The sequence below is a fragment of the Suillus paluster genome, assembly GCF_016628075.1.
Source record: "Suillus paluster strain FC165 chromosome Unknown EDB91scaffold_92, whole genome shotgun sequence".
Classification (NCBI taxonomy): domain Eukaryota; kingdom Fungi; phylum Basidiomycota; class Agaricomycetes; order Boletales; family Suillaceae; genus Suillus; species Suillus paluster.
The window spans coordinates 104,329-122,099 of NW_024537652.1; the positions used below are offsets into that span (position 1 = coordinate 104,329).

A 17,771-nucleotide genomic window follows, 5' to 3' on the forward strand; every position below is an offset into this window, starting at 1 on the left:
CCTTTCGTGGCGTGTACGATTGCATCGGACTGAAAAAGCATTCCCGATAAGTTCATCCATTTCATTTAGAATCCTTCTTGAAATATTTCCCGGCGAGGATATGCTGGCAGTCCCACTGCCAGCACCAGAATGCATCACGCAACAGATGGCAATGTGGTACTCGCTCATTGTATATTTATAGAGTACAGTTGGTACGTTTTTAACTGGCGGTTTGGCTCAGTCGACAACTAAGATGTCTTCTTTAACGCAAGGCCTCGTCCCACGACCAGGACTTGACCTCGGGGACACATATGGAGTACTTTTTATTGGGGCTATCCTTTCAGCACTGTGAGTAAGATGCATTTGCTTACTATGCAGATAAATCTGAGCACTTTCTGTCATCGTGACTTATCTCACGGAACAGTCTATTCGGTCTAACCAACGTTCAAGCTTTTATCTACTTTCAGACGCATACGAGCGGAAGGGTAACATTCTTTAAGCTGGTCGTACGTCTATATCGCCTTCTCGTCAGTTCTGTTGTTGATCCTACGTCAGGTGATCTGGCTTTGGTAGGTATCCCTTAGAATTGCAATTATCGAGCACGTCAAAATTATACCGTATCCCTGAATTTTTAGGACACTTGATGCTCTGCACCTGGCGTTCAGCGTCCATTACGTCTATTATTATTTGGTCATCGACTACGCGAATGTCATTGCGCTCACAGAAATTGTATGGAGTTTCAAAGTGAGTTTCTACTTTGACCCTTTGTGCAACATCTACTATCATGTTAACGGAGCCGTGCAGCTTCAGGCACTATTAAACGTAAGTATTTCCTAAGCTCTGTGACTCGCCTCAACCACGCGCTCCACAGGTTTTCATCGTTTCTGGGATACATCTGTGAGTTCGGTGTGCAACTGTTATCTGCAACACTCAAGTTATAGTTTCTTTGTCCATAGTTTGTATTCCCATCGCATATGGACAAGTATGTCTTCCTCTATCAATGGATTTGCTATGACGCATATGATGAACCTAGTTAGCAAAGACCGAGCAAGACCCTTCCTCATGATAGTGGTGGGTTTTTCATTGGCATCTATGTTCTAACTCTATGTTCTAACCTTGGCATTTCATCCTGTTGATCCGCTATTAGGGCATTGCCAGTGTCGCAGGGTTAGGTGAGTCTCTCGCTTGGAAATGTTCGCTGGATCGTTGAAAAATCTCTTCAGGCGTTGGCATAGGTGAGAGTCCAATAGTACTCTCATCGTTGGCACAATATTTAACCCACTGAAAGCCACTGTTTTTATAGTGCAAGTGGAATAGCGTTCTCTCAAACATAACGAAGTGCTGACGGGAAGTAGATATCAGTACTCTTCCTTCGTGGATTTGGCTGAAACGAAGTGGTTAATATTCATGGCTCTTGGCACGGCTGCTGCTCTCGATGCGCTTATCGCATCCTCGCTGTGTTATCTGCTCGCTACCTCCCGCCCTGGGTTCCGTAGGTAAGGAGCAGTCTATTCACTGTCAGGATCTGATATACTTCCATGGCTACGTAGAACTGATTCCGTCATAACAAAGTTCTCACATTACGCCATTGATACTGGCTGTCTAACATGGTATGCCTCCTTTCAGCTCGCCCCATGTATCAACTTATATGTCGTGCAGTATATGTTCATTGGCAGCTGTCGCTACGGTGAGGTTACCATTGTCGTGCTGTCCGCCTCGTCTCTGAGTATCACCTACAGTATACTTTCATGCCGTACAGCTTCATCTTCTTGTGTATTGAATTTATAGTGGCTAAATGTATGGACGAAGCATTCTCCGAGGATCGTGCTGACCTGCGGTACCGTTTCAAGTATATGTCAACTCGTACATCGCACTCCTGAACGCGCGATACTACATGCAGTCTAACGCAGATACTATCGATTCTTCCGACTTCCAAATCTGCCACGGCGAATCCATCGGCACGAGGCACACCGCGTCGCCAGACGAGAAACTCCTGGCATATCGGAAGAGTGTGGTTAGTAGACATGTTGAAGGTGAAGTGGAGCAGGTACTTCCCACTCGACCTGTTCGGGCTGCAAGGGTCGGTTGTTGCGTTATTATTGGTGGGAGAGGACTAAATGACACCCTTTAGTTACCCCGGCAGTCGATTTTGGTGACGGTGGAGAGGGAATCTTTTTTGGATTAGTGGGAATTGTGACATTGTCTGTCCATCTGGTTGCGAGATAACATTGAAATTTGAGGTGTCGTGATGAATCCGCTTGCAACGCCTGATACGTAACCAATTGCAAGGAAGAGATAACATGGCTGCTTTCCATTTTCCATTTTCACGAACAACAAATCCTCGTAGGAAGGAATATACATATAACACGGAAAGCTGAAATGATTATGAACTACTGTTGAGTGCAGGGTGTAGAAGCTACTGACCTTGAAAGCAGGGTAGCACCAGCGTCCGCCCCAATGACGTCGCAAAACAACGATACCAGTCCCGGGTCCGTGGGTGTGGATCTGCTTGCGTATGGACGTGCTTACCCTTTTCCGTTGCCTGTATATGGGTGGTGATCAGATCGAGAGGGTACCAGGTTAGCACATTGGCATTCGCTGTGCTTAGCGAGCCTGATGCTGCCTGAACGAAAGGCGGTAGTCTGTAGAACGCTGCTCATGATAGTGGAGTTTTAGTCTCCCCAAGCCAGCCCTATATTTAGACGAAGGTCCTAAGATAGTCGAGTTTGGGATGTTGGGAAGAGAGAACCTGTAATCCGCACAAGCGTTTTACATAACAGTGCGGGTAAAAATAATCACATGTATTCTTCCGAATTTCTTCGTCACGTCGTGAGACGATCATGACGGTTTTCCGAATTCACACTAGTATTTATTACATGAACCTCTTCTGAGCTCATTAACAAAGGAACGACCGTCTGATTGTTGGGGTCTCTCAAGTCTACCAACTGCTAGTCGTCAGTTTTCTTTCTGCAGAGGCCCCGCCGGGTACACATGTTTAGGCTGAGGCCACCCGCTACAGCGAAGACAACCTTCCAATATGATACTATGTGAGCGGCTCGGTACTAATCAAGCACATGCTTACTATTTAGTTTGCTCGTTGAACTTGCTACAGTCAGTAACACGAATGGGATACAGAACTACTAAGGACAGTAACTTGGGAGGACTTGGGGAGGACGACCTTGTTTATTCATTCTTGAGTTGCAAGTAGTAAATGTTTTCATATCTGGAACAGGTCTTCCGACGTTGGGTCCTCCAACTACTCCGTCCTTCTGGATCAACCCCTGGCAGCAAAGTATGAAAGTATGACGATTCTCTCGCCGTCGACACTGAACTTTTTCTCTTGTTTTTCTTGGTTCAATTCTGCATTCAATCGAATAACAGGCAGGTCGGCAGCACGAGGAACGTTCCCGGTGCGCATCGGTGCTACATTATCACTCGAATGTTGGTAGGATCAACAGAACGATGCACAAGGGACAAATTCATCTCGCCACACAGTTCCCGGACGCGACAGGGCAAGAAGTTGTCCTCAGCCGGGTTGGGAGAGAAATAACCATGCCGGGACAAATCCCTGAGGGAAATGGGTGAAATAAGGTGACTACTTTCGAGTCTTGTCGCCTAACGAATTGGTCAACATGGCATTTCTCTTCATGATATTGTGCTAGAAAATTTATAGCGCTGACATAGGGAGAGCAACATGAAAGCTCTCGGCGACATCACGTACCCTACGAGTCGAACAACCGGAGAACAACGGGGAACTCGACAGTAAGCACAATATGGTTACCAGCGAGAAAAGTACTGACGACAGCGATCGGGGACTGGGCGAGCACAATTCAAATGTTGTTTGTCAAGTCTAGGTCACCGGTAATTCTTGAGTAATTCCTTTCGCCGAATGTTCTCTTTTACAATTAGTACGCATGTTGCTCACCTTCTGGCCTGGTATTCGATGATAGTTCGATCGCCAAGCTCAACTTGAGGTTCCCGAACACTACGATTACACAAGTCGGGTGGGTCCAAGGTTGCGGATGCTATCCATGACCTTGGAGGGTGGGATAAGAATTCGGAGCCAGCACAACCTCCAGGCCCCTGTTTTGATTTGATCGCACTACTCAGACATGCTGATGCTTGTTCTGTCGACAAGGGTCTCTGATTTGCAGAAGGCAATCTCTTTGCTGTACGCTTCTACTCCCTGTCGTTGAATTACTGATAAAGACGAGGGAGTGTCCAAACCAGAGTACCTATACACCAGGCTGACCTGTGCATTCAGAATCTCGACTAGGTTATGACATTCCGCCGACACAAGGTGGCACTTCACAGGTGCAGAAAGTGCCTGAGACATCCTTCACGGGAATGACTGGGCTTTCAATGTGGGCACAGAATTTCAACTCAGCGATCTACAACATTGTGCAAGTGTCCGCAGAGAGGTGTAAGACCCTACTTTCTGAGCGACATCTTTGAAATGGCCGGTCCGGGTAAGTGCCGTATTACATTAGCTTGCGAAGGTCACATTAGGTATAAATCACGGTTGGTTCGGGTGCGAATATCCAGTAGCTTCATCTCTTCGACCTTTCGGGCCGTGTACGATCCAGTCGAACTGACAAGCATTCTCAATAAGGTCATCCATTCCATTTAGAATCCTTACGATATCTCCCGGTGAGGATATGCTGGCAGTAGGATTGCCAGCACCAGAATTCATCACGCAACAGATGGCAATGTGGTACTCGCTCTCATTGTATACATATGGAGTACAGTTGCTATGTTTCAACTGGCGCTTTGGCTCAGTCGATAACTGAAATGTCTGCTTCAACGCAGGATCTTGTCCCACAATCAGGACTTGACCTCGGGGACACATATAGAGCACTTTTTTGGGGGGTCATCCTTTCAGCACTGTGAGTAAGATACATTTGCTTACTATGCAGACAAGGCTGAACACTTCCTGTCGTGACATATCTCACGGAACAGTCTATTCGGTCTAACCAACGTTCAAGCTTGTATATACTTTCAGACGCACACGAGCAAAGGGGTCGTACGTCCATACTGCCTTCTTGTCGGTTCTGTTGTTGATACTACGTCAGGTCATCTGGCTTTGGTAGGTTTCCCTTCAAGTGGCAATTATCAAGCACGTCGAGATTATACCGTACCCTGAACTTTCAGGACACTTGATGCTCTGCACCTGGCGTTTAGCATCCATTACGTCTATTATTATTTGGTAAGTAACTACGCGAACGTCATTGCGCTCACAGAAGTTGTATGGAGTTTCAAAGTGAGTTCCTACTTTGGCCCTTCGTGCAACATCTACTATCATATTGAGGGAGCCGTGCAGCTTCAGGCACTATTAAACGTAAGTTATATTTCCTAAGCTTTGTGGTTCGCCTCAATCACGCACTTCACAGGTTCTCATCATTTCTGGAGTACATCTGTGAGTTCGATGTGCATAGCTATCTGCAATACTCAAATAATGCTTTCTTGGTCCATAGTCTGTATTGTCATCGCATATGGACAAGTATGTCGTCCTCTGTCAATGGATTTTCTATGACTCATGCGATGAACCTAGTTAGCAAAGACCGAGCAAGCCCTTTCCTTATAATAGTGGTGGGTTTTCCATCGACATCTATATCCTAGCCTTGGCATTTCATTCTGTTGATCTGCTATTAGAGCATAGTCATTGTCGCAAGTTTAGGCGAGTCTGTCACCTGGAAACACTGTACGCTTGATCGTTGAAAATCTCTTCAGGCGTTAGCATATGTGAGAGTTTGATAGTACTTCCATTGTTGGCTCATCATTTAACCTACTGACAGCCCTCGTTGGTATGATGCGAGTGAAACGACGTTCTCCCTAACATCAGGAAGTGCTAACGAGAAGTAGATATCAGCACTCTTCCTTCGCGGATTTGGCTGAAACGAAGTGGGCAATATTCATGGCTTTTTGCACGGCTGCTGCTCTCGATGCGCTTATCGCATCCTCGCTATGTTGTCTGCTCGCTACCTCCTGCACTGAGTTCCCCAGGTAAGGAGCAGTCCATTCACTGTCAGGATTTGACATACTACCATGGCTACTTAGAATTGATTCCTTCATCACAAAGCTCATACATTACACTATTGATACTGGTTGTTTAACAAGGTATGCCTCCTCTCAGCTCGCTCTATATATCGACTTATATGTTGTGCAGTATATGTTCAATAGCAGTTATCATTACGGTGAGGTTACCTTGTTGTACCGTCCGTCTCGTTTCTGAGTGAAACCTACAGTACACTTTGATTCCGTACAGCTTCATCTTCTTGGGTGTTGAATTTATAGTGGCTAAATGTATGAACAAAGCATTCTCCAAGGATCGTGCTGACCTGCGGTACCGTTTCAAGTATATGTCAACTCGTACATCGCACTCCTGAATGCGCGATACTACACGCAGTCTAACGCGGCCACTATCAATTCTCCCGACTCCAGCTCCCTCAGCATTGGGCTGTGCAAGGCATCGCAAGACGAGACACTCCTGGCATATCGGAGGAGTTTAGTCGATAAACATGTTGAACAGGTGCTTGCCATTGCGTTATTGATGGTAGGAGAGCACTAAATAACACGCTTTAGCCACCCCAGATTTTGGTGACGGTGGTGAAGGAGTCTTTCGTGGATCAATGAGAATTTTCTATCCATCTTGTTACGAGACACGACACCAAAGGAGTTTCCTAGTAAATTATCGATGTGTGCCCGGTTGCACTACATAGGGAGGAGGATTGGAAACTTGTTTGATGTGCACATAATTACATGTGGTGTCTTTAATCCAATACATGAAGTAAGTACTCTGGACACGTGCTATATATAGCACTTAAAGTGTACAGACGCGCTGCCCTGCAGCGCATAATGATACTGACTCTTTAGAGCCATGCGGAAGTCAGATAGGCTTCCTGCCTCAGGGTTGCCACTGCCTCGGCGTCTGATTCACGATCGGCCCGCCACGCCCTCACCTCTACTGCTCTTGCTATTTCCTGCAAGGCCACTGCACAGCCTCTGTGTGCAGGGGGAAATGCGCTGAGCAGGGCGCGATGGGTGAGAATCATGTCCAGATATTCGCCTCCCGTCGTGCGGAACTGCGATGACATGGGGTAGGGGTAAGGGGATGGAGAGAGGACGTGGGATTCTGGGGCGAGTGAAGCGAGTATGGACTGGAGGAAGTGGCATGCGGGGAGTGGGGAGGGTGGGACTATCATAGAGGAGGTGGGCAGGTGGGTGGTGGTGGTGGTGGTGGTGAGGTCGCATGAGCTGGACTTTGAACTTGATGATTCCGCGTCGGACTAGATGAGTCGTAATTCAGTGGCGGGAATCAGAATGATCTAGGTTGCACTCACGTGGTACGCCGGATCCTCTGTGTTTGCAGCGTCCTCGCTTCCCCTTTGCAAGGCATAGGGGACAACAGGGACTGTTGGATCGTTTTCGGGAGCCTATCTCCATTGCGGAGTCAAGCTTATGTGTGACGGGAGGAACATTTCTTACCTTGGTCTTGCCTTTCGACAGGGTCAGTGTTTGTAGGAGCTCACAAAGGTCGAACTCAGCGCCATATACCTGCAACATAACGAGCGTTAGAACCTGCTTCTGAGGACTGATGGCGTAAACGTTATCTCACTGCAATTCCGTGGCTGTGCGATTCATTGTAGTCCGTCACGATCACCGGACCGACTGGAGAGTCCATGTCGATATCCATCGTGTAGTTGTTGTAAAATGCCAGAAGACACGAGCGTAAATGTAGGAGATATGAGCACAGAAAACCGGTGCTGGGTGTAGGGAATAGATGACTCGATAGAATGGATCGCACATATAGTCGCTAATAGCTATATGTAGCCGGTCTTCGAGGGCACGCGGAACCGGTTACCCTGCCTCGTGTATCAGGCAAGGATAAGAATGGACCTCCGTTTATTGGTTAGCTTGCCAAATGTGGGGAAACAACGTGGTGTAGGGCAAGAAATCTGAGCCAGAACCCTCATGGCCGACAGGCAAACATGCAGGCGAGAGAGTTGCTTCGAAGGGTAGCCGAGGTGTACTGGCACTGGCCACGGCAGGGCTCAAGTGGTGCAAATTACAGTGAATGCGAAAAATCAACTATAGTGTACACATCTATAGCAAGCTAAAATCCAGCAGATGCCAGAACAAGCATACAGTGCCGCGGAGAAGAAGGACACCATAAACTCTGAATCACTGCCACACCCGCACCACAACCAGATATATTTGTACGTATATGCTGGGACGATAGGCACGTTTGCCCTGAGTCACTGTCACTGAGATGATCATGATCCGGACCTGTGATCACTAGGCTAACGAAGGCTCGTCAGTATCAACTCATCAACACATAGATGTAAGAGAATGAACATAATTCAGAGAGAAGATCATCGATCTTGCTGGTGAGCAAGAAATTCGATCATACACGAGCGTCCAATGACCTCGCGTCAAGTGAGAAATGGATACACCGGTTTCATCAGACAAAGTGAAAGAACATGAAAAACTGAATGCTTGGGAAACCACTTACGGACGTTGAAATTTATCATACATGCTCCCCTGCGACAGAGACTCTGAGAGACGCGCTCAGTGTCGGTCATGCTGATGGCGGCGGGAAGTGTGAGATGCGAAATTTGCGAACAAAACAACCTACATGGCTATTAGCACAGCCACCAGAACTCAGAACCGAATTTGAAATTTCGAAGTTGTCCTCGTTTGTCATCGCACTTTTTAGAATCGAGCAGCACTTATAATAAATTATAATAATATGAGATGTATGACTTTCGGATGCTTGGACAATAACAGAGAGAACCCACTGATTGGCGTCGAAAAGCCTGTGTTCATACAGGAAATCTTGCGACTCGGAGGTTGAGCTCCTAGTGCCGGTGATGCCTGGACCGGTGAGAACAGTGTTTTATGTTGCAGAATTGCCTGTGATACACAGATCCAATGTACCTTTGGCTTGCCCTAAGCTTTGCTCTCAGACATAAAAGAAGATCGCACAAATCGAGAAAACGTATTCGAACAGGAACAGGGCCAGGGCCTGTCTTACACAATAAACTACATAGCAGTCATAATGCAAACAAGAAAGAAATGTGATAAGAATCCGTGAAGCAATGCGATACGAGCCAAATTGCCAACAAAAGAAGAAACTGATGCGTAGATTCAGTAGTGAAGATATTGTTCAACCTCTCCGACTGCTACTAGACCAGCGCTTACAAGGGAAGGCGCTGCTTCTCACTCATGGGAGCGGGTTGAGCAATGATGTTCTGAAGAAAGAGGAAATGACAATTTGTTAGCACGATTCAGAAAGGCACGATACCAGGACCGACGTTGGAAAGGGTTCCATAATTGGGGTACTGGCTCTGAGGTAGGTGCGACTGACTCACCTCATCGTCAGCAAGGCGGAGGCGGCTTTTCTGGACCTTGGCACGGGCGCTCTTGACGAACTTGGAGAGGATGAACATGCCAAGGAGGAAGACAGCAGCCAGGATAGAAAAGACGGTGCTGGAGATCGCGTTCTGGGAGCCAATGTGGAGCCAGTCATCCTCAAGACCTGAGCTGCAAGCAGCGGCCCATTGCTTCTGGCTGGAAATGGCATAGTTCTGGAATAGTAGCATTAAATTAGGGCGTTCAATAGAAACTAGCATACTGCGTACCTCGATCCTGTAGATGAATTCAGTTGCAGCAATGTCAGACTTGTGGCCGAAAGCGTGATGGGTCTCGAAATCGCCATTGGTGCCGTTCTTGAACTTGATCCTGATGAAGTCACGGTCTTCAGGGGCAGGTCCGCGACGGAGCTCGAAGGCAAGAGCAGAAGCGTAGTCGGCTTCAGTCGTTGCGTCAATTGACTACATACATTGAAGTGAGATCATACGCACGGATACCGGCAAGCTCGGGGTTCTCCTTGGTCATCTCGAGCATGTGGAACAGGGAGATAAAAGGCTGGTACGAGGTCTCGACGAGGAGGAACGCCAGAGGGTCACCGTTGAACGCAATTCGTTGGAGGGAGCTCAAGATCGTGTGGAGAATCGTGCGGCCAGCCACTGAATGACGATAGGATTAGTGGTGAGCAGCGTGCGCGAATCGAAATCGACTCACGGTTACCAATGCCACCGACATCCTTGTCCGAGAAGACGGCGTTTTCGTGGTAGTTGGCGAAACCACGAGCTTGCTCAACCAAGGTGGGGGGAAGGCGGTGAGCGTAGGTCTTGTTGTGGGAGAGCTCAGTCGAGACATAGTCCCAGATCTAGATGAAGTTCAGCCCGACATCAGCAATCTATATTAGAGAGTTACACACGTTCCACTAAATCATAGAGGTGATCAGCAGTTGCATCAAAGAACAAGAGGTGTAACCTACCGCATTCTCGAGAGTAGTAGGTCGGCCGAAAACGTAGTCCCTGACAGCACCGAAGAAAGGACCAGCGGCCTTTGCGGTCTCCTTGAACTCAGAGGACGAGTAGACGCTGGAGATGTGCTGCTCGAAAGCCTGCAGGTCATAGTGAGATCACAGTTTCCCGGGTTGGAAGCCTTGTACTGCTTACCGGACAGTCAGTCCAAGGCTCAAGGGACCTGTCGTTACCGGGCTCAACGGTCTCGATGGGAACGTACTGGTACCCGCCAAGAGGAGCAACGACGGTGGTCTCATTTGCAAGGACGATCTTGTTGGCAGGGTTGGGAGGGAAAAGACCCTGGAGGAGGGCGATAGCAGAGTCAAAGATGACGGTACCCTCACCGCCGGCCTTGGCATGGACGTGGACCTCATGGGTGTCCACGAGGTCGGTCTTCATGTCCGCGATGTATGAAGGAGAAGACGAGGTCATGTAGACCGAGCGAAGGAAGGCGCCAAGCTGGTGGGACTCGGCCTGTAATGCAGGCAACATCAACTAGGGAACTTGCGAGCCGCATACTAGTGACTTACAGCACCGAGGGCAGTGCTTTCGGTGTAGGAGCCCTCATAGGTCTTGGGGTCTTGGTAGTACTCCGTGCGGTCACCGTTGCGGGCGATAACAAGAACACCAAGAACGTCGGTCATGTTGGTTTGGGAGTAGGTAGTCGGTAAGAGCTGAGGAATTGGAGAGGAGTGCTGCAGTGTTGAGACTGTTAGCGTCCTCGTCCTTAAATCCTGGTAGCATAGCAGCCCCTGCGCTTGCCAGCGGCCTTGCACATGCTTAAGCGATGTAGATCACATCAAGGTGGAGGCCTGGAAAACGCAAGGAGGGAACAGCACGGAGCCAATGCACAGAAGCTCACGGTGAGCATGGCCATGATTGTAAATTGAAAAGTGCATGCATACATTAGCTTCTGACTGCAAGTGGGCAAGCTCAAAGCTCGAACAAGTTGAGCCTTCTGTGCGGATAAAGAGGTCGCCGTTCTGCCGGAATGCCATGATGCCAACATCGTGGCCTTAACGTAGATATTATGCTCTTTGGGGGCAATAAGATAGTCAGGGGGGATCATGAAGAGGTCAACCTACGGGTGATTGATTGTGATGGGGATGAAACTCCATTTTTCTGTACAGTGTACACGTTCTGGGTCGACTCCGAGCTTCAAGCTTCAAGATGGACAGCCTGATCCGGCCTCGCCACTACCACGAGTCAGGCTGAGCCCCCTTAAGACCACGGAGTGCTTTCCATCGGTCGTTCGCACACTGCAAACACTGATATAGGCGATCACGAAAGGTTCACCCAGTTGCAAAGCAGTACAAAGAAGAGTCCTTAGGTAGAAGGGTTTACACAGCAGAATAGAGGCAAATATCGTTAATGAGCGCTAGCGCTGAACAGGGGATCTTAAATTGGCCAAACCTAGTACAGGGTAGATATCAATCACCGGAGAAGTCATGAACATATGCTAGGCAACACCCCAGAAATGAAAAGCATGCTGCCCACACCAAAGGATTAGATAACTTGAAACCATTAATATTGTAGGCATGCAGCTGGACACGCGTAACATTAATATCCTTTTTACGTGCAAAAGACAATGTCCAATCAATGGCAGCCTCATGGTTAGTCTAGGACAATGGACATGTATTCTTGCTCACGCCCATAGGAGAAAGCAGAGTCAATCACGAAGATATATCATGATAAGAAGGCGATCGCGAGGGAGGGCCACTTCGCCGCGTGCATGAAAAAGTGCCACGTTGAAAGACGCAGCACAAGTTGCGTATGTATCGCCCATGATCATACGGGAAATCGAGAACCGACCCATCACGATACAGGATGAACGCGAAGACGCACCGTCACTGAACGTTAGCATAGTCATCGCGAGCTGGGCTACTTCCCTACATGAAACCAAAGTCACATTCGAAGATAAACTCGAATGTCTCGCCTCACCTCTCGAAATAATATCGAAGTCCCGGTAAGACCGCGGTATGGTTTCATTTCGGTTCTATCGTGAGTGAGTGAATGAGTGATCACGCATGAACTGGAACCGTATGGGCAAGGACGATGAGCGCTAGCGCTGTGCGGCAGTCTTTTTCATGTGCTCTCAGCAAGACACCGAACTCCTCCTTTCGAAGGAGTCTCGTGGGCTATCAACCTTAAACAGGGTCGTTTCGAGAGTGAATAATGTCTAACTTGAGACCCTCCAAAGTTGTCTGTTTCGCCGAACTTCATGAACGACAGAATCGTGGGCGCTGGGTACCAAACAAGGTCGGAAATTGTTTTACGGGGCATATGGACATCGGACCAACAGCGGGTCTCGAGCATCGATATCACTGGCGAGCCGGTGAGCCAGGAAAATATCCCACTAGTCCAAGCAGTGAGGGACGGAAATATAATCGATGAACAGGAACTGGGTGAATGTTAGAAAACCAATGAACCTAATAACCCCGTATAATTGAAGCAGGGTGAGCACCAGCGAGGTATACATGAATCATACGCGCCATCATGTATCGATGTCGACAGTCCAGTGTTAACAACATGCAGGTACTTAGAGCTTATGTAAGAATACATATTATGTAATACATGGTTTAATAATGTAATTTCAAGTCCACTGCGGTACTTATAGAACAACAGCCAACGCTCTTCAGGTCAATCTAAGATGGATAAAGCGCGTAGTACTAACTTTCTCCTTGCCAGGACTGAGGCCTATGAAAAATCTCAATAGCTCATTTGAACGTTGGCCTTCACTGGCAAGAAGGTAAGTTTAGCCATCGCCACTGTAACCGCAGGCCACCGGGTGACCGAATGGACATCGAGGGGCAGACAGCTCACATTTAGGTACCGATCTATGTTGTTACCTCTTCATGACCTCTCTCTGCGTAGATCTCGGGTCTCCAGCTTCGTCGAAGACACGACATAAAACTTTCCTTTCCTTTGGCTCAGGCCTGTCTTGTATAGTTCAAACTGCGGCCCGTGCTCTCATATGACGCTTCCCTGACCGTGGCTTTTTCCACGACTTCTTGAGGCTCTACATGTTCTAGGCTGAGCCCATCTGTTGCTAGAAAGGTAGTGGCTTAGGCTTTCGTCGTGTAAACTTCCAATCTTGACATGACGCGTACGGGCATCGCTGTTGGTCGCTGCTACTGCGGCTTCCAGTAGGTTGCTCTCTTGAGGCTTTGCCTTATTGCTCCTAGGTTGGACTTTGACAACCATCAACAGAGGTCATCGATAACACGATCAATCGATCACAACCTCTGCGAATTGCCTGTACCTATTGACCTCAAATTTGCAATGTATGTACACACATTTCGCACATCCCTCCACTCAACCATTCACTTATGTAAGTAGCTAGACTGCAGACACAAATGTATTTGAACATTTTTCCAACATTATTGACTCTGTTCTTCCCGATCAACCGATTTAACAACGTGACATAGAATCAGCGAAGTTGATGGGCAATGACGAGTCACGACGTCTGTGCGCTGGAGATCTATGAACAGTATTATTAAATGATTTGCCAATGATCGACGCTTCTTGATTGACTGTTATCGACTGTTCGTCGAGTTGTCGCCCATGAGTCCTAAATCAAGAAATAATCGTTATGTCGGTTTGTCCTCTCCATAGGAAAGGATAAACGCACTGGCACCAGGAACAAATCATCGGTCGTTGCTAACCGAAACAGGTCATAGACATTGTCGTTTGCTTGCCGCGGCGAAGCAGGCGAGTACTGAGTATAGACGCTGGGTTGGTAATAACCTTATTCGCGGGACAAATAATAACGGTTTTACCATAAATGGTACGCTGCCGGTCCAAAGCCCATAACTCTTCTAAAATCTTTTCATTCAGGATCCTTGAAGCTTGAGCATATGCATAGTGTGCTAGTTGCCCGCCCGCCTCACGAATCGATGGATACCTTGGGCCTAACCGCTATGCTATTCTGATCGGCGGCTAATCCGAGCGATTGGCTGATCAGACAACTATTTACATCATGCATGATGGACTTCAGTCACCGTTCAGTGACAGCCTGAGGTCCTGTCCCATGCCCAAGGCACTCGGACGTTTCATTTCGGTTGCCCTTATCGTATATAATAATCAAAGCTCAGCGTCTTTAATCCCTTTTTTTCTCCCACTCTCCCGTTACCTCTAGTTTGCCATAGTAGATTCATCTACATCAAGCGTTGGCATGCCGCATTCACTTCAACTTCGGCTGTTCCTCAATGTAGTATTCAATCGTTGAGGGACCTAATTTCTAGTATCAGCCCTGTATTGGCTATCTTTTGGTGGCCTGATTAACTATGCCAAACGCATTCCTTTGAAAACCCGCCGTTTTTCATGGCACGGCTGCGCGATGCCCATTTCCTCCTTTGTCCAAGATGCCCCCATCCTTGGGACAACGTCACAGCCTTGAAAAATTTGACGTTGGCCTGGTCCAGTAGGCCATATCTTCTAGCGTCGATTCATTCTGTTGGCTGGTGGCCGCGTTGGTCATGGCCGGTCCTTCACTCGTACTTCAATTCGGAGGTCTGCGTTCCTGTGCGAGTATCAGGAAATGCATTTATTAGGGCGGGGACCTTTTCCACTTCCTCCCTTCTTTGTTTATTCACTCCCCCCTGGAATCGATGAGATCTACGCCATTTTTCGTTGCATGTCCTCGTCGCTCTTCCACGGGACAAGCACTCCAGGCCATTCAGGAGCCGACCGGGCAATACTCCACCCCGATGTTTAGTGCGCCCTCTTCGGTGGGCCAAGTAGTCGACATGGTAGGACTTCCCATACTATCCTTTCACATCACATTGATCATTATCTCACCCAACGCTACAGAGCTCGATGACACACCCTGACGATGAGCTCACATTCTTTGAAGATCACGATCATCTGAATATGATCTCAAGCCTCAAGTTAGTCTACTGCTTCATCTTCATAACAGATATCTCACACCGTGACTAGTTGTCCAGTTCGGACTAACTTTTCTGAATCGCCAACATTGGGCGGCCTCAGTGTCAGGCGCTTTGCCTCTCCCGGCAGAATGAACGCTTCCAACTTACGGAACGTCAGTACTCCCGCCAACTCGTCCAACTACGCTGCCAATGGCTACGTGGATTCGAGCAGTCCATCGACAGGACATTTTTCTTACCACGGACAGGCAGCTAGCACCCAGCGGCAATACCCATCCCCCTCTTTCTCCACGCATAATAACCACATTCAGGTCGACGCTGCCGCGATATTTGACAATACAGTACCACAAAACTACCCCCCAACCACCAATACAATTCCCAACAGTCACACCCAGGTCAACGTTATTGTTCGGCCACAAAATAGCTATACGCATACTCCGGCGCCCAATGTGGGTCAATATAGGGGTTATAGCGAGCCCTTCTATAACCCACAAAATTTTCGTGGTGGCCATTACTACAACTCTGCACAAGGAAGCATCGGCGTCGGGCTCACTCCGGCGGCAGGCACCAATCTCCAACCATCCTATCTGCCGCCAATGTATGCCCTCGCCACCATCTACGAGTAGTTACTTTGCTTACAAGTACCCATATACAGGCAGTATCCAAATGGCTACAGTCCTTATTCCCCTCAAAATGCAATGCCCAACACAGATGCACCCTCCAGCTCCCACCGTGAACCATCCACCTACCACCCTCACCGTGAACTATCCTCCTACCGCTCCCACCCTGAGCCACTCGCCTATGACCCTGAGGCATACCACGGCCCGCGGCAGCAGGCCTATGACCCGCAACTACCTGGTCCTAGTTTACCCAGACAGCCAGCCCCTCCTATGGCACCTGATCCGTCATATTGGGTACCATCCAGTAATTCACAATCTCGCCAGAGTCCCCCACGCCCTCCTGAATCACATACTCAAGAAGCCCACCGAGCATCCGCTGTGTTCTCTTGCGGTTGGATTCTCGGGAACGGCGAGTCCTGCGGGTTCCAAGGGTCTCGAGATGCATTCAAGATCCATTTCACGTCCAATCATCTGTCCGGGGCTCAAAATTCGCTAAGCGAATGCAATTGGCAAAATTGCCACTATCGTAAACGTGGCAAACCAGGCGTCCGCGTCATGCGGCGCGACTGTCTGCGGCGTCACGTTCAGGAGACCCATCTGAAGGTGAAGAGGGGTGCTTGATCATCCTATGTTCGTCATTATGCATCCTGTTTAGCCCGAATCCCAATACCCGCTTGTTCGCTGTTACACTTGCTATCGTTCGCTCTTTTTTGTTGCTACATCATGATACAGTACAGGCCCAATTCATATTTCGCGCTAGTTCGCTCAATTGTAGTCTGCCCTAGGTACTTAGATCAATAGAAGGAAGACAATCGCTCAAGGCGGTTATGCCTGTACTTTGTATTTAGTCTGTCAGGAACCTTCGTATTTCCAGCCAATTCTTGGCAAGTGACGACAACAGTCCTCCTGAAAGCTATCACACGTTAAGGAATCTCCGCCTAACATAGAATGACCAGATACCTCGATATCCTCAATTCACCGCTACGACTGACCAATGGTGTTGCTTCAAAGTGACCTCCATTCGTTCGTGTCATCGCCTCCTTGAATCCGAAGACGGTGACTGGTCGTTCGAAGGGAATAGCGCCCACACGTATCCATGCAACGGGCTGCGAGTATCCTGCTACAATGCATCACGAGGACTTCCGAAACTTCTCTCGAACCGTCTTTGGGGAATTGCCATCAAGGTTCCCGTTGGCCATGGAATTTACACCGGATACCAGCAAAGGAGGTTGCTGTCCAGGGTTCTAAAACCACCGGCATGGCTAGCCATCATACGAAAGTAAAGTAAGCTGTATCGCTTAATGGCTCAAGCCAAAAGTCATTAAACCACGGCATGGCTGGCTGTCATACGGAAGTGAAGTAAGCTGTATCGCTTACCGGCAGGCCAGCCAAAGTCATTCGTGGCGTCGGGAACTACCAGTTGGCTGAAGAATCCTCGGATGCCCACAGGTTTCAATAATTGGACCGAGATCCATCGATCGAGCAGATCTAAGGGTTGATGTGCAGTCCCTTCCAGCACCTAATACGTGCTAGAGTAGAGGATCTTGGACTCTCTATTGCCCACGGAACGACGGTCCTGACGAGGATGCTGCAACGAAGATGCAAGTATGGATAGGTAATCTCGCGCAGGGCAACATACCGAAGGATGTTATCAACTTGAAATGCGGCAGTGCAAGGCAGCCAAAATATGACCTGGCGTATACGTGCCCGGCGGAGCCATTATCAATTAGCTGCCAAGCTTGGCTGCGGGACAGAAAGGGTAATCGGGATTAAGCAACTCACCTTTTGGCTCGCTTCTGATTTCCTCATACTCAAATGTACGGCGCCGAAATAACCTGGCAAAATTTTGGGCGAAGCGTCCTGCAGGAGATACATCAATCTTATACATCATGTTCTTTATACATCATGTCTCT

At 48.4% G+C, this 17,771-nt stretch overlaps 7 protein-coding genes across 7 annotated transcripts; 5 read left to right on the forward strand and 2 right to left on the reverse strand.

Annotated features, from left to right (window-relative positions):
* Positions 1-232: 232 nt before the first annotated feature.
* On the forward strand, positions 233-2,441 carry EDB91DRAFT_1350272 (uncharacterized protein; the record flags this gene model as incomplete). Its single annotated transcript, XM_041326053.1, has 17 exons — positions 233-327; positions 404-485; positions 535-548; positions 615-723; positions 784-801; positions 851-876; positions 936-1,050; positions 1,127-1,151; positions 1,203-1,214; positions 1,268-1,283; positions 1,335-1,475; positions 1,530-1,589; positions 1,639-1,666; positions 1,719-1,776; positions 1,830-2,059; positions 2,111-2,353; positions 2,404-2,441. 16 exons carry the CDS (start codon positions 233-235, stop codon positions 2,162-2,164), a joined length of 1,083 nt encoding a protein of 360 aa, XP_041171906.1. The 3' UTR covers positions 2,165-2,353; positions 2,404-2,441.
* A 1,908-nt stretch (positions 2,442-4,349) lies between these two features.
* EDB91DRAFT_888722 (uncharacterized protein) lies at positions 4,350-5,795 on the forward strand. The gene is made up of 12 exons (XM_041328730.1): positions 4,350-4,448; positions 4,592-4,629; positions 4,683-4,721; positions 4,789-4,865; positions 4,939-5,002; positions 5,052-5,065; positions 5,131-5,239; positions 5,300-5,317; positions 5,370-5,395; positions 5,454-5,479; positions 5,531-5,568; positions 5,632-5,795. Exons 1-12 carry the CDS (start codon positions 4,436-4,438, stop codon positions 5,695-5,697), a joined length of 528 nt encoding a protein of 175 aa, XP_041171907.1. The 5' UTR covers positions 4,350-4,435; the 3' UTR covers positions 5,698-5,795.
* On the forward strand, positions 5,659-6,730 carry EDB91DRAFT_888586 (uncharacterized protein). Its single transcript, XM_041328728.1, has 7 exons — positions 5,659-5,721; positions 5,775-5,982; positions 6,037-6,096; positions 6,146-6,173; positions 6,225-6,282; positions 6,336-6,508; positions 6,562-6,730. The coding sequence occupies exons 2-7, from the start codon at positions 5,894-5,896 to the stop codon at positions 6,610-6,612; spliced, it is 459 nt and encodes a 152-aa protein (XP_041171908.1). The 5' UTR covers positions 5,659-5,721; positions 5,775-5,893; the 3' UTR covers positions 6,613-6,730.
* EDB91DRAFT_888614 (uncharacterized protein) lies at positions 6,554-7,976 on the reverse strand. The gene is made up of 3 exons (XM_041328729.1): positions 7,465-7,976; positions 7,320-7,412; positions 6,554-7,265 (listed from the first exon to the last, which is right to left on the reverse strand). The coding sequence occupies exons 1-3, from the start codon at positions 7,540-7,542 to the stop codon at positions 6,849-6,851; spliced, it is 588 nt and encodes a 195-aa protein (XP_041171909.1). The 5' UTR covers positions 7,543-7,976; the 3' UTR covers positions 6,554-6,848.
* An 866-nt stretch (positions 7,977-8,842) lies between these two features.
* Positions 8,843-10,996, reverse strand: EDB91DRAFT_1315772 (histidine phosphatase superfamily; the record flags this gene model as incomplete). Its single annotated transcript, XM_041325168.1, has 7 exons — positions 8,843-9,566; positions 9,621-9,790; positions 9,843-10,007; positions 10,063-10,210; positions 10,322-10,450; positions 10,506-10,826; positions 10,883-10,996. The coding sequence occupies 7 exons, from the start codon at positions 10,994-10,996 to the stop codon at positions 9,267-9,269; spliced, it is 1,347 nt and encodes a 448-aa protein (XP_041171910.1). The 3' UTR covers positions 8,843-9,266.
* A 386-nt stretch (positions 10,997-11,382) lies between these two features.
* Positions 11,383-13,181, forward strand: EDB91DRAFT_1086337 (uncharacterized protein; the record flags this gene model as incomplete). The annotated part of the gene is made up of 11 exons (XM_041316030.1): positions 11,383-11,439; positions 11,483-11,586; positions 11,630-11,682; positions 11,889-11,965; positions 12,010-12,123; positions 12,179-12,318; positions 12,585-12,687; positions 12,867-12,887; positions 12,951-12,991; positions 13,069-13,101; positions 13,133-13,181. 11 exons carry the CDS (start codon positions 11,383-11,385, stop codon positions 13,179-13,181), a joined length of 792 nt encoding a protein of 263 aa, XP_041171911.1.
* Positions 13,182-14,684: 1,503 nt separating this feature from the next.
* EDB91DRAFT_888872 (uncharacterized protein) lies at positions 14,685-16,717 on the forward strand. The gene is made up of 4 exons (XM_041328731.1): positions 14,685-15,103; positions 15,165-15,241; positions 15,291-15,836; positions 15,894-16,717. Exons 1-4 carry the CDS (start codon positions 14,963-14,965, stop codon positions 16,477-16,479), a joined length of 1,350 nt encoding a protein of 449 aa, XP_041171912.1. The 5' UTR covers positions 14,685-14,962; the 3' UTR covers positions 16,480-16,717.
* The last annotated feature ends 1,054 nt before the right edge of the window (positions 16,718-17,771 follow it).

Coding starts and splice junctions, on each gene's coding strand:
- EDB91DRAFT_888586 (XM_041328728.1), top strand. CDS start 5,894: ATGGCTTTTTGCACGGCTGCTGCTCTCGATGCGCTTATCGCATCCTCG. Junction 6,097..6,145: donor GATACTGGTTGTTTAACAAG/GTATGCCTCCTC, acceptor TATGTTGTGCAG/TATATGTTCAATAGCAGTTA. Junction 6,283..6,335: donor TGAATTTATAGTGGCTAAAT/GTATGAACAAAG, acceptor TACCGTTTCAAG/TATATGTCAACTCGTACATC.
- EDB91DRAFT_888872 (XM_041328731.1), top strand. CDS start 14,963: ATGAGATCTACGCCATTTTTCGTTGCATGTCCTCGTCGCTCTTCCACG. Junction 15,104..15,164: donor TGGGCCAAGTAGTCGACATG/GTAGGACTTCCC, acceptor CCAACGCTACAG/AGCTCGATGACACACCCTGA. Junction 15,242..15,290: donor AATATGATCTCAAGCCTCAA/GTTAGTCTACTG, acceptor CACCGTGACTAG/TTGTCCAGTTCGGACTAACT.
- EDB91DRAFT_888614 (XM_041328729.1), bottom strand. CDS start 7,542: ATGTTGCAGGTATATGGCGCTGAGTTCGACCTTTGTGAGCTCCTACAA. Junction 7,413..7,464: donor TGTCGAAAGGCAAGACCAAG/GTAAGAAATGTT, acceptor CAATGGAGATAG/GCTCCCGAAAACGATCCAAC. Junction 7,266..7,319: donor CAGAGGATCCGGCGTACCAC/GTGAGTGCAACC, acceptor CGACTCATCTAG/TCCGACGCGGAATCATCAAG.
- EDB91DRAFT_888722 (XM_041328730.1), top strand. Junction 4,630..4,682: donor AATCCTTACGATATCTCCCG/GTGAGGATATGC, acceptor ATCACGCAACAG/ATGGCAATGTGGTACTCGCT. Junction 5,480..5,530: donor TTGTCATCGCATATGGACAA/GTATGTCGTCCT, acceptor CGATGAACCTAG/TTAGCAAAGACCGAGCAAGC.